This window comes from Geotrypetes seraphini, chromosome 7 (assembly GCF_902459505.1).
Source record: "Geotrypetes seraphini chromosome 7, aGeoSer1.1, whole genome shotgun sequence".
NCBI classification, from domain to species: Eukaryota; Metazoa; Chordata; class Amphibia; order Gymnophiona; family Dermophiidae; genus Geotrypetes; species Geotrypetes seraphini.
In genome coordinates this window covers 150,967,480-150,981,519 of record NC_047090.1, presented here as the reverse complement: position 1 = coordinate 150,981,519, position 14,040 = coordinate 150,967,480, and the positions used below count along the sequence as shown (strand labels likewise).

The 14,040-nt window shown below is 47.0% G+C and overlaps 1 protein-coding gene across 2 annotated transcripts in view; it reads right to left on the bottom strand.

The window, feature by feature from the left end:
* BRF1 (BRF1 RNA polymerase III transcription initiation factor subunit) overlaps positions 1–14,040 on the bottom strand; it is a 360,212-nt gene that overhangs the window by 242,641 nt on the left and 103,531 nt on the right. For both annotated transcript variants that reach the window (XM_033952886.1, XM_033952885.1), the window contains exon 4: positions 12,005–12,036. In XM_033952886.1, the coding sequence (XP_033808777.1) occupies positions 12,005–12,036 (32 nt within the window). The remainder of the gene's footprint in view (positions 1–12,004; positions 12,037–14,040) is intronic.

The following is a 14,040-nucleotide window of genomic DNA, read 5'->3' as shown; positions in this document are numbered from 1 at the left end:
AAGTGGATTCCCAGATATTCCAAGTGTTGAGTCGGCTTTAGTTGACTTTTCTTAAAGTCCCTGGGAGGACTTCTACCACCTGTTGCAGTGCATGCTTGCCTTCCTATCTTGAGGGGGCTCTGATTAGCCAATCATCCAGACATGATTGAACCTGTATGTCCATCCTGAGAAGATGAGCCATCGCCACCACCATTAACTTGGTAAAGATGTATAGGGCCGTGGCCAATCTGAAAGGCAGCGCCACAAATTGGAAATGCCACTGGAGAACATGGAATCTCAGATAATTTCTGTGATGCAGAAAAAGGGAATGTAAAGATACGCCTCCATTAAATCCAAGGAGGCTAGCAATTTCCCTGGAGCACCGCCAAAATGACAGACTGGACCATCTCCTTGCGGAAACATGGAACTCTCAGTGCCTTTACGGAATTTCGATCCAGGATAGGCCTCCAACTTTCTGTTCCTTTCTTGGACACTATGAAATATCTGCTTAAGCCCATTTCATCTTCAGGAACTGGTTCTATAGCATGTATGTCCAAAGAGTCGTACCGTTGCTCAGACCCTGGCCTCCTTTACTGGCCGTTTAGCTGGGGAGTTGAGGAACAGATCTGGCGAGGGTGAAAAAAATTTGATCTTGTGCCCCTCCTGAAAAATGTCCAGAATCCAGCAGTTTGATGAGATCTGTTCCCATTCCCTCCAGAAAAATGACAGTCTCTTGCCAATGTGAGGAGGCATTCACACTGCAAAAAAGCCTCTAGTTCCAGTCAGGGACCCTAAATCATCCAAGGACGCAACAGATCTTTGAGATAATAAAGGCATGGAAAGTGACTTCCTTTCCTTCCAATCCTACTACAAATGGTCACCAACACTTGGAGCCGGCTTGTTCCAAAGTGGCAAATCCTGCATGGGACAGAACTCTCCCTGAACCAGAGATGGCAAATTCACAGGCAGCACAACACTTCCCGGGCCCATCAAATAGGCTTTCCACAAGAGACTGAAAGTCTGAAAAATCCCTGAACAGGAGGCCCTGCAGGACTGCTGACTGGGGTAATTGGGCCTACACGTGCTTGCATTTCAAACCCTCATCGCGTGTGGCTTCTCAACAGGTTCTCTTCCCTATAGGCCTGTTTTTTGGGGGGTTTCCTGATCTGGGGACTCTAAGGAGGCTATGCCTGAAACTCCTATCCCTTTCTCCTGCACCCCATGGCCACTCATCTGCCAACAGCTCTGCACCAAAAAAGGCATGAGACGGGGTAGATTGGCCTGGATAATCCATTGCAGATGATCCCTGAGCAAAATGAGGGGTTTTGAGTCAGAAAGCTTTTCAAAATAAGATACAGGTACTCGTCGACTTACGACCACAATTGGTTCTGACTGACAGGTCGTAAGTTGATCAGGACGTAAGTTGGCCTATGTTAGATTAAGGTAAGAATTTTGTATTAGACTGGGTAATGATATTGTAATCATCTTAAAGTAATATTTTATCAACTTTTTCTTACTTTAAGTCAAACACTACACAATCCCTTTGTGGTGAACATTCGTTGTGGCACCTCCTCCTCTTTATATTATTACTGCTGCATAGCGAGACTTGGGAGTGTGGGAGACTGGCACTGCTAACAGCGGGTGGGGGAAATGTCGTAAACGCGTTGTAAAGTCGAACAGTCGTAACTTGCATAGGTCGTAAGTCGACGAGTACCTGTATATAAAATTCAAAGATGGCTGCTGCTGCCAGTAAAATCACACCTGCCCATCGCAGCTTTCCTGAAAAACAAAAACACTTTGAAAAAGGTGTTTTTGGAGTTGGGGGAACCTAATTCCAAGACCACAAAACTCTCAGATTTACATTTTTCAGACAACTCCCCCCACCTCCCCACCCCCTCCTAAGGAATAATGGGAGAACTCACTGTGCCTGCCTGCAGGGAAAGGATTTCTGCCTCAGAAACTGCTGGGAATGAATCCACTACTGGAAATCTACTGGCTGCCAGTCAGAAAGACTCTGACCTAGGACTCTAACCCCCGAAAAGCCATGCAGCATTTCGAGGGGAAATAATTCACAGCCAGCTCCCTGATAACTAGAGGGTTGTTACACAGGGACCGCAGAGACGAGCCTCCGATAAATCAACAGGTGAGCAAGCTCCCAAGGGAACAGACCCCAAGCCCTTGAAAGACTACAAAGCAGGCTGGCTCCACATGTACTTCAAGAGATTGACCTACAAGCAGCAGCACAGCCTGGCGAGTCTGCATACTTTCCCTGGCAGAGTAAGCTCAAGAAAGGACCTCCAAGCTCAATATCACCTTTATCCATATAGTTAGGCAAGGCTCCCTTGCTTCACCATACAATGCTATGATTAGAGATTTCAGCGGCATCATTTGTATAGTGGCAGAGAAGGAGCTTATCCTCAAATCATCTGCTGCTTTGTCCAAGTGCCTTTGAAAATTAAACTGAGCACTTCTAAGAATAATTTAAAATATAACAAAGAACTTGAAAGAAATTTATAAAGGTGGTAAATTACCGTATTTTCACGCATATAACGCACGCGTTATACGTGTTTTTACAAACTGTGTATAACCTTGCGTGGTATACGCGTGAGCGCGTTGTACAAAAATTTTTTACATAGTTCCCCCCCCCCCCCCGACGTCCGATTCACCCTCCCCGCAGGACCGCTCGCACCCCCACCCCAAAGGACCGCTCGCACGCACTCGCACCCCCACCCCGAAGGACCACTCGCACGCACTCCCACCCGCACCTGCACCCCCACCCTGAAGGACCCGCTCGCACCCCCACAGCCTCCCGACCCCCCCATCATGTAAAAGCTCCTACCGGTGTCCTGCTGCTTCCCTCTTGGCGGTCCCGACACCCGACACGATCGGGGCAAGAGGGAGCTCAAGCCCTCTTGCACCAGCCAACCGCGGCACCCCCGACACGATCGGGGCAAAAGGGAGCCCAAAGTTCTCCTGGCCCTGGCGATCCCCCCCCCCCCCCCGCTAGTTGTTCGGGCCAGGAGGGAGCCCAAACCCTCCTGGCCATGGCGACCCCCTACCCCCACCCCGCACTACATTACTGGCAGGAGGGATCCCAGGCCCTCCTGCCCTCGACGCAAACCCCCCTCCCCCCAACGACCGCCCCCCCCCCAAGAACCTCCCACCCGACCATGTGCCCAACCCGACCATGTGCCCAAGGCCCCGCCACCAAGAGGGACCTAAGGCTCCCTGGCCTATTCTGATTGGTCTAGACACCTTAGGCCCCACCAGTAGGCGGAGCTTTGGGACGGATGGGCCAATCCGGCCTCATTCCGTCGTTGGCTGCCTGCCGGACAGGCGGGTTTGGCTCCCGTCTGGCCAACTACACAAAGGTACGGGGAAGGGGGGTGGGGGTGTCGTGGGGGTCGGCCAGGGGGGTCGCGGGTCGGCTGGGGGGGCGGTCGGTGGGGGGAGGGGGGTTTGCGTCGAGGGCAGGAGGGCCTGGGATCCCTCCTGCCTGTAATGTAGTGCGGGGTGGGGGTAGGGGGTTGCCGTGGCCAGGAGGGTTTGGGCTCCCTCCTGGCCCGATATTGTCGGGGAGTTGGGGAGTCGGCGGGGCAAGAGGGCTTGGGCTCCCTTTTGCCCCGATCGTGTCGGGGGGGGCAAGAGGACTTGAGCTCCCTCTTGCCCCGATCGTGTCGGGGGTGCCGCGGTTGGCTGGGGCAAGAGGGCTTGAGCTCCCTCTTGCCCCGATCGTGTCGGGGATGCCGCGGTTGGCTGGGGCAAGAGGGCTTGAGCTCCCTCTTACCCCGATCGTGTCGGGGAATCGGGACCGCCAAGAGGAAGCAGCAGGACACCGGTAGGAGCTTCTACATGATGGGGGGGGGGGTCGGGAGGCTGTGGGGGTGCGAGCGGTCCTTCAGGGTGGGGGTGCGAGTACAAGTACGTACGAGCGGTCCTTCGGGGTGGGGGTGCGGGTGCGTGCGAGCATTCCTTCGGGGTGGGGGGGCGATCGGGCCTGCGGGGGGGGGGGTGAATCGGACTTCAGGGGGCATCAGGCTTTCAGGGTGGGGACAGGACTTCAAGGGGGAGAGGAGAGTCGGGGTGGCCAGAGGAGAGTCGGGGCGGGCGAAAGGAGAGTTGGGCAGCATGTGCGGTATACGGGTGTGCGCGGTATATAAAAATTTCTGTACATAAATTTGTGTTTTTCGCGCGCTATACCCGTGTGCGCGTTTTACACGGGTGCGTGTTATCTACGTGAAAATACGGTAATTATATTTTATACATGCAAGAATTTTAGGCTTTGTGGCCTACACCGAACATCTGAAATTCTTCTTTTTCCTTCTGGTGATGAGGGCCTATGTGCATAGGGTATCTTTTGCCACAAGGCAGAACAATTTATCAATTCTAGTTAGATTTGGCAAGGTACAGATTAAAAGAATCCTAATTATCCAAAAAGTAAGTAGTCCACAAAATTATTGAAATTCAAACTAGTGTGTTTTAAGCTTGAACAAAAATCCAATGGAGCAACAGAATTCAGAGGGATACCAAATCAAAGACAGCTGGGTGAACAAAAATAAACACCACCATCTACTTTACATATAGTAGTACTCTCTGTGATACCCACCCACCATTTTCTTTACATGTGTATGAGATAAATAGATATTTAAACAAATTATGCAAAGATGGTACTCAGATTCCTAATTAAACATACAAATAAATTTCAAAAATAAAGTTTCAGTCTAGGCCAGTGGTCTTTGCTAATTTTTAAGCAAGGGCCATTTTGGGCCATGACACAAGTAACACTTCTCAACATTCATTCTTACCAGAACACCTGGCCTTGATCACACATGCAGAACACGGATAAACCCTATGCAAATAGAGGACCAAAAATGAAAAGTCCTAATATATACAAACGAAACCCTAAGATGCCAGACTCTGCATATAATTCAACACCAGAGAAATAGAAATTAATTTCTTCCTGAATAGTGCAAAATATAGAAAGCGTAAGTAAATTCTCAAAACTAACATTTCATTCACTAAATTGAAAATAAAATCTTTTCTTACATTTGTTGTCCGGAGATTTTATTTTTTCCCAGTCTCTGGTTGCACTTCCTTCAGTCTATGCTCTTAACTCTTGTTTCAAGGGCCTTCTTATGCATTTGCTATATTTATCGTCTTCACCATTCTGTCCTACATCCATCTTTAATATTAACTTTTAATATTCAACTTTATTCAATTTTCCTACTTCCTTCTCAAATCTGCTTTTCCATGTTTTCTCTTCCAATCTATCCACATGCACCATATCTTCTCTCTCTCTGCCCTTCCCCTCCCCTCCATCCAAGTGTACCATTCCTTCCCTCCTCTTTCTTCTCCCCCATTTCCATCTTTTCTTCCCCACCCCTCTCATCTACAGTCATGTGAAAAAATTAGGACACCCCATGAAATATTCAGTTCTTTCTTAAGAAATGTTCACATATCGATGTCAAATCTTTTTTTATTTATCGATAAGAAAGTGATGTAATTGCAGGTAAACAACAAAATTTTCCTTGATCACGTAGATAACGCGCACCCGAGTAAAACGCGCACACGGGTATAGCGTGCGGGAAACCGAAATATATATTTTAAAAAATTTATATAGCGTACATACGCATATACCGCGCATGCTGCTTGCCGCCCCGATTCTCCTGTCGCCGCCCCGACTCTCCTTTCCAGCCCTGCCCCGAGTCTCCTCTGGTCCCGTCCAAACCTTGCCAGCCCTGCCCCGAGTCTCCTCTGGTCCCGACTCTGCCCCGAGTCTCCTCTGGTCCCGACTCTGCCCCGAGTCTCCTCTGGTCCCGTCCAAACCTTGCCAGCCCTGCCCCGAGTCTCCTCTGGTCCCGACTCTGCCCCGAGTCTCCTCTGGTCCCGTCCAAACCTTGCCAGCCCTGCCCCGAGTCTCCTCTGGTCCCGACTGCTCCTTTCGCCGCCCTGTCCTGCTTACCGCTCTGTAAGCATGCGCAGACCATCTACAGACAAAGAAGATGATCTGAGCATGCTTGCCGCTCAGTTTTCTGCGCCGGGTTGTCGGGGCGCGCTTTTGACCTGTCACTAAGGCGGGCCTTTGTCGTGGCGTGCTTTTGACCACATGGCTTTGTCCCCCCTCTATCTGGCCTTGTAATTTGCCCAGTGAATACCATTTTGCCTTTACAACAGCATCTCAGCCTTTGGGTAAGCCTATAAAAGATGCTGCATGTAGAGCCCACATTTTAGTAATTTGATCTCTTCAGATTGGTATTCTGCATTTATCTACCCGGTAGTACAGTTTATCAATTAAATTTAAATTTACCGCCATAATGGCAGGAATGAGACGAAAGTCATATACAGCGGACTTTAAGCTTCAAGTCGTTGCGAAAGCTGAGGAAATAGGCAACCGGGTCGCAGCGAGAGAGTTCGATGTTGGAGAAATATCGGTGCATGAATGGAGAAAAGATAAGAAGGAACTGGAGAAATGCAATCCGCGCAAACGGGCATGTCGTGGGGCCAAACCAAAATGGCCTCAGCTGGAGGATGAATTGAAGCAGTGGATTCTGGCGAGAAGAGAGCAAAATCAATCAGTCTCTACTGTTGCGATTCAGATGAAGGCAAAACTACTTGCCAATAGAAGAGGAATACCCGACTTCAAAGCTGGCTTCACATGGATCTCAAAATTTATGAAAAGGAACGGACTATCAGTTCGAATGAGAACAACTGTTGGCCAGCGACTTCCGGATGACTGGCAGCAAAAATTGATTGATTTCCGTGACTAAGTCGCTAAAGAAATATCTGAACTTGCCATCACTGCAAAGGACGTCATCAACATGGATGAAATTCCAATGGCATTCGACATTCCAGCGACAAGAACCGTAGCCCCCACAGGTACTAAATCTGTTGCCATCACCACAACTGGGCATGAAAGAACGTGTTTTACAGTTGTTCTTGGTTGCTCAGCTAGCGGGGTTAAGTTAAAGCCCATGCTCATTTTCAAAAGGGTCACTATGCCCCATGAAAAGCTGCCCACCAGTGTGGTTGTGCACTGCAACAAGAAGGGATGGATGGACTGCGACGTAATGAGATTGTGGATAGATAAATGCTTTAGGGCAAGACAGGGTGGATTCTTTGCAAAAAAATCCTTGTTAATTTTTGATGCCATGGCTGCCCACAAAGAAAAAAATGTTTAGGCCTACATTAATTCTACTCGTGCCCACATCGCTGTGATACCTGGAGGCCTGACGTGTAAGCTGCAGCCACTTGACATCGCAGTGAATCATCCATTCAAGACTTTTGTTAGAAAGGAGTGGGAGGAGTGGATGCAGTGCGGCACGCACGAGTACACATCCGCGGGGCGGCTGAAGCGGGCAACTTTCACAGAAGTCTGCAAGTGGGTGGCTTCAGCATGGGACAAAATAACACCAGATACTATTCGAAACGGATTTAGAAAAGCGGGCATTGTTTATGAAACCAATGACACTACGGCTACTACCAGTGCAGCGGAAGGAGGCAACAACACGGATATCAGCGATGATGACGACGACGATGACGATATCACTTCGGAAATAAACGAGGATCGTCTGCAGGCCGTGCTCACTTTATTTAATGATGATGATGACAATTCGGATTTTGATGGATTCAAGGATTCAGATGACTGTGATGATGATGACTGAATAAACCTGTAAACTTTGTTTATTTACAACTTTACCGTAACTACAGTAACTGTATTTAGATTATTTTGTCCTCGATACTTCGTTTGATCTACCGTAGATTACCGGTTAATGTTATAGTTTATAAGAATGAACATGTGATTTCTGTTCTTGTTGCTGAATTCATACTCACTAACTCTAGATTAAAAGTTATACGGTTGTTTATAAGAATGAACAGTTTTTTTCTTTTGACGTTTTTGGTTGGAGGGTGTGTGAATGGTGCGTGAGTTCTCCTATGTCTGGTTGAGGTGGATTGAATTATTTAGCTGAAGAAATTATGGTAGTTAACCCCCCCCCCCAATTCCACACACATTACGGTAATTCTCTTCCATTTTTGTTCCCATTATAAAAAACACTGATAAGTTCCCAGAAAAAGATACATTAAAATAAGTGAAAACAAAGGCCCCTACAGATGAGAACATAAGAATAGCCTAACTGGGTCAGTCCAATGGTCCATCATGCACAGTAGCCCATTCTCATGGTAGCCAATCCAGGTCACTACGGTAAATACCTGGTCAAAACCCAAAGAATAACAACATTCTATGCTACCGATCCAGGGCAAGCAGACGCTTCCCCCATGTCTTAATAACAGACTATGGACTTTTCCTCCAGGAATTTGTCTAAACCTTTTAAAAACCAGCAACGCTATCTGCTTTTACCATAACTTAAATCTTTCTTTCCAAACAGAGACCTTGCTAGATGTCAAATACAGAAAGAACAAGGTAACTTCACACAGACTTAGCTGTGCAGGAAATGTGAATCTCCTCATACAACCACCATATACGGTACCTAGTGCAAAAATGTGCAAAGGTCTGTTTTTTTTCTTTCGATCACTACATAGCCTAATGCCACACAAGCAGCGCTGTTACAAATATATTCTGAAGGTCAATGCTAAGGTTAACAAAGTTTCCTTCCTTGGACCACAAGGAGATACTGACAAACCACTAGAAGAGATCCCAAAACAACTACCCAGGCACAACACCCAAAGACCCACTCAGTGTGTGAACCAGTTGAGTGGAGTGGACTAGGGTAACTGGGGGATGGAAATGGACCCGGAGTTTTCTCAGCAGAATTTCCCAGACCACCTCTTCCTCTCAACACATTGACTCGCTGGTGGGTTTATTTTATAGCTTTTTCACCCCCTTCGGTCTGCCTGTCCCCCTTGAAGTCCTGTCCCCCCTTGAAGGTGTGCCTGTCCCCCCTTGAAGTCCTGTCCCCCCTTGAAGGTGTGCCTGTCCCCCCTTGAAGTCATGTCCCCATTGAAGTTCTGTCCCCATCCTGAAAGCCTGATGCCCCCCCCCCCCCGACACCCGATTCATCACCCGGAAGGAGAGCTCGCACCCCACCCCGAAGGACCGCTCGCACCCCCACAGCCTCCCCTCCTCCCGCATGGAGAAGCTGTCTACCTTGTTTCCGGATGCCAGTGAGCCCAGCTGCTTCCTCTGCCGGTGATCCCGCCCCTTCTCTGAGCCCTGCGCTACGCTGCTTCCTCTTCGGGCGGTCCTGCCCTTTCTCTGATGTCAGAGAAAGGGCGGGACCGCCGGAAGAGGAAGCAGTGCAGCAGGGCTCAGAGAAGGGGCGGGACCGCCGGAAGAGGAAGCAGCGCAGCAGGACTCAGAGAAGGGGCAGGACCGCCGGCAGAGGAAGCAGCTGGGCTCACTGGCATCCGGAAACAAGGTAGACAGCTTCTCCATGGGGGGGGGGGAGGCTGTGGGGGTGCGAGCGGTCCTTCGGGTGGGAGTGCGAGCGGTCCTTCGGGGTGGGAGTGCGAGCGGTCCTTCCGGATGATGAATCGGGCATCAGGGGGGTGGGAACTATGTAAAAAAAAAAGTTGTAGAACGCGCTCACGCGTATAACGCGCAAGGTTATGCACGGTTTCTAAAATCGTGTATAACGCGCGCGTTATATGCGTGAAAATACGGTACTCATGAAACAAAAGATATCCACAAAAATGTGTATTCTAACTGAGGAATAAATATGGACACCCTATACCCTAATAGCTAGTTTTACCCCCTTTGACTGAAATAACTGCAGTGAGACACTTCTTGTAGCCATCTACTAGTCTCTGACATCGGTCTGAGGAAAGTTTGGCCCACTCCTCAATGCAGAATTCTTTCAGCTGTGAGATGTTTGAGGGGTTTCTTGCATGTATAGCCCGTTTCAAATCACCCCACAGCATCTCAATGGGATTAAGATCAGGGCTTTGACTTGGCATCTCCAGGACTCTCCATTTCTTAGTTTTCAGCCAGCCCTTGGTGGATTTACTGGTATGTTTTGGGTCATTGTCATGTTGCAGGGTCCAGTTCCACTTCAGCTTTAATTTTCTTACAGATGGGTCTCACATGTTCCACAAGTACCCTCTGATACACAGTAGAATTCATGGTAAATTCTATGATGGTGAGCTAGCCAGGTCCTGCTGCAGCAAAACATCCCCAAACCATGACATTTCTACCTCCATGCTTAACAGTTGTTATGAGGTTCTTTTCCTGGAATGCTGTATTTGGTGTAGGCCAAACACATCTTCTTTTCTGGTGTCCAAATTCAATTTTAAACTCATCTGTCCATAGAACACTATTCCAGAAGTCCTGGTGTTTGTCTACATTCTCTCTGGCAAACTTCAGTCTGGCCTTGATGTTTCTCCTAGAGAGCAAAGATTGCCTCCTTTCACACCTCCCATGCAAGTTACATTTGTGCAGTCTCTTTGATTGTAGAGGCATGCACTTTCACATCAACAGTAGCAAGAGCCTGCTGTAGGTCCCGTGATGAGATTTTAGGGGTTTTGGAGATTTCTTTTAGCATCTTGCAGTCTACTCTGGTGCTCAACTTGCTTGGATGGCCGGACCTGAGCATGTTGGCAGTTGTTTGGAAAGTCATCCTCTTGTACACTATTTTCCGGACCGTGGAATGGCTAATGTCAAATTCTTTTGAGATCTTTTTAAATCCCTTACCAGACTTATAAGCTGCTACAATATTCTTTCTGAAGGCCTCAGACAGCTCTTTTGATCTCACTATGGTGTTCACTCTCACTGTAGCAGTCAGGAGCTCACCAAACTAAATGTCTGAGGTTTAAGTACGGCAAACCTCTTTCAAAATGTTGAGTAACGATGTTCCAATCATGTGCACCTGATGTGATACACCTGTGTGTGATTTGAACCACTTTAAGTGGGAGGATATGTGGGGATGTCCTAATTTATTCCTCAGTTAGAATACACATTTTTGTGGATATCTTTTGTTTCATGAGTAAATCAAGGAAAATTTTGCTGTTTACCTGCAATTATATCACTTTCTTTTCCAGAGATAAATAAAAAAAGGATTTGACATCAATATGTGAACATTTCTTAAGAAAGCACTGAATATTTCATGGGGGTGTCTTAATTTCACATGACTGTATATGTATTATCTCCTCCCTCTTCCCCTCTGGTGGTCTGACACCTTTTTTCCTCTCCTTCCCAGTCTGGTATCTCTCACCCTGTCTTCCTTCCCACCGCAATTTCTGATCTGGCATCTATCCTTCTCTTCCCTTCTCCCCTAACTTAGTATGTAATTTCTCTCTCTTCCTTCCCTGGTTTGATATCTCGCTCCTCTCCTTCCCTCCTCCTCCTCCTTTCCATGGTCTGGCATTCTCTGGCACTCTCTCCTCTACCCCTCCCCCCCCCCGACCACCACCAGTAGTCCAACATCTCTCGTCTTCCCTCCCTCTCCAGTAGTCAAACATCTCTCTCCCTTTCTCTTCTTGTGGTCTGGCATCTCTCTCCTCTCCTTCCTTCTTCCTCTGGAATCTCACTCTCTTTTTCCCTTCCCCTGGTCTGGCATCTCTCTTTCCTTCCTTCCTCCCTCCAGTAGTCTGACATATCTCCTACCCTTTCTCCCTTCCTGTGCTCTGATATCTCCTCTTCTCTCCTTCCCTCCTCCTACTCTCTACCAGGGTTTGGCATCTCTGTCCTCCCCTTCCCCGAGGTCTGGCATCTCTTTCTTTTTCTCCTCCTCATCCCAGGTGGTCTCCGCTAGCCGCCATTGGCTCACAAGCCTTGCAATGAAGACCAGTGCTTAATATCTGATCTCATGCAGCTGTTTCCATGTACATTGTGCAATGCCACTATCTGGCAATGAAGACATGAGCTGACAGGTTCTCATTTGTGAGGATAAGAAAATGCATGCTTGTTCTTAAACGTACCAAACAATTACTTCTGACTTAGAGGTCTATAGGTTTTTGCACAAGTGTTATTTGTCCCATCTTGGCTTCTTATAATCACATAATCAAACAGCATTTTATGTAGCTTCACAAAAACTAACCTATAATGGATCGAAGATGTTTAACTTACACATACCTGAAGAAGGTCACTAAGGTCAAGTAGCATGTCTGAGAGAAAATTAAAGAACATACCTTGATGTAAAGATGATGGTTAATTACAGAAATTAAAAAAACCTGATTTGGCAGCATTGCATTAACTCTTAAAAATTCAGAAACAGGACTCTGAAAATAAATATTTATTCTATTGTATTACTAAAAAGAAGATCTGTAGTAGAGAATGACACAGGGACAAATTTGTCCACGTCTCCGTGGGAACTCAATTTCCCCATCTCGTCCCCGTGAGTTTTGTTGGTGTCAGTGTCCCATTCCTGTAAGCTCTGCCTTAACCACACAAGCCTCGAACACTTATGATTTTAAAGTGTTTGAGGCTTGTGCAGATGAGGATGGAGCTTGTAGGAATGGGGCAGGGACAGAAAAAGAACACACGGGGATGGGACAGAAAAATAAGTTCCCGCAGGGATGGGGAAAAATTTGTCCCCGTGTCATTCTCTAATCTATAGTACATATTCTTATATAGCAATTTATGCTGAAGAACCACCTTTTCCTGTACTTCCAAGTGGAAATAAGGCACAATAATGCAAATGCCATGGAAGGATCTTATGAAGAACTACTAAACCAATAATGTGCACAAATAGACTTCTAGTATCCACAACAGAGTGAAAGATTAGGTTTTTACTTTGATAATCTTCTTTCCAGTCAAAGCACCCAAGTCCTCAACATGTTGAGTTTTCACCCACGAGAAATGCAGAAGGCATCATCTACATTTCCAACTCCACCTCCCTACATTATCGGAACTCTCCACCGTCAGTTATACCAAAGCAGAGATAACCCCTGAAAGAAGAATTAAGAGGGGCATGGAGAACTCCCTGATTGCATACTTTTGATATGTTCTGCAAGAAAACATAACTCATTAACAAATGCAACCTAGAATCAACAAGGCGGAACAAAAACCACCACCTACCTGAGTGCAACCAGCACTAACACTTTTTTGGCTTTGACCTTGTCAAAAGTAATCCTGTATAGACAACTCCTGTATCTCTGAAGCCATAGCTTCATATTACTTGAATGCCATTAGACAAGCCTCTGCAGATACATACCTGTCTGAGGCTAAAAGCAGGCTACATTGAAAGCTGATAGGGCAGGGATGAAGGACAAGTGCTTTTCTTCTAGAAAGATTATCAAGGAAAGAACCTAATTTTCTGTACCAGTTCAAAAAGCACTAGCCCTGAACCTGTGGGACATACTAAAGCAGTCTCAAGCCTAGGGTAGGTTAGAAAAGCCTGCTGCGAGCACTGTGGATCCAAAAGAACATAGTAACATAGTAAATGACGGCAGTGCATCCAGTCTGCCCATAAGTTACAATCATTATAAAATACATGATTACATTAACTTGTCTATTCTTTGATAATTCTGGGCCGTAGACTGTAAAGTCTGGTATTGTCATAGGTTCCAAATGCTGAAGTTGCCATCCAAGCTCACTCCCGCCTGTTCAAACATCCCATTGTTTGCAGGACATCTACCGTAAAGTCTGGCCAGTAACATCCTCCTGTTCCATTAGTGGAGTTCACATTGATGCCTACCCCAGCCCACCCTACACCGAATCACCATATATGGAACACAGACCATGCAGGTCTGTCCAATTCCGGTCTTAGTTCTTTACTTTACATCCTTCATTTTCTAATTAAAGATCTTCTATTTTTATCCCACGCTTTTTTAAGAACATAAGAATTGCCGCTGCTGGGTCAGACCAGTGGTCCATCATGCCCAGCAGTCCGCTCACACGGTGGCCCTTAGGTCAAAGACCAGTGCCCTAACTGAGACTAGCCTTACCTACGTACGTTCTGGTTCAGCAGGAACTTATCTAACTTTGTCTTGAATCCCTGGAGGGTGTTTTCCCCTATAACAATCTCCAGAAGAGAATTCCAGTTTTCTACCACTCTCTGGGTGAAGAAGAACTTCCTTACGTTTGTACGGAATCTATCCCCTTTTAACTTTAGAGAGTGCCCTCTCGTTCTCCCTACATTGGAGAGGGTGAACATCCTGTCTTTATCT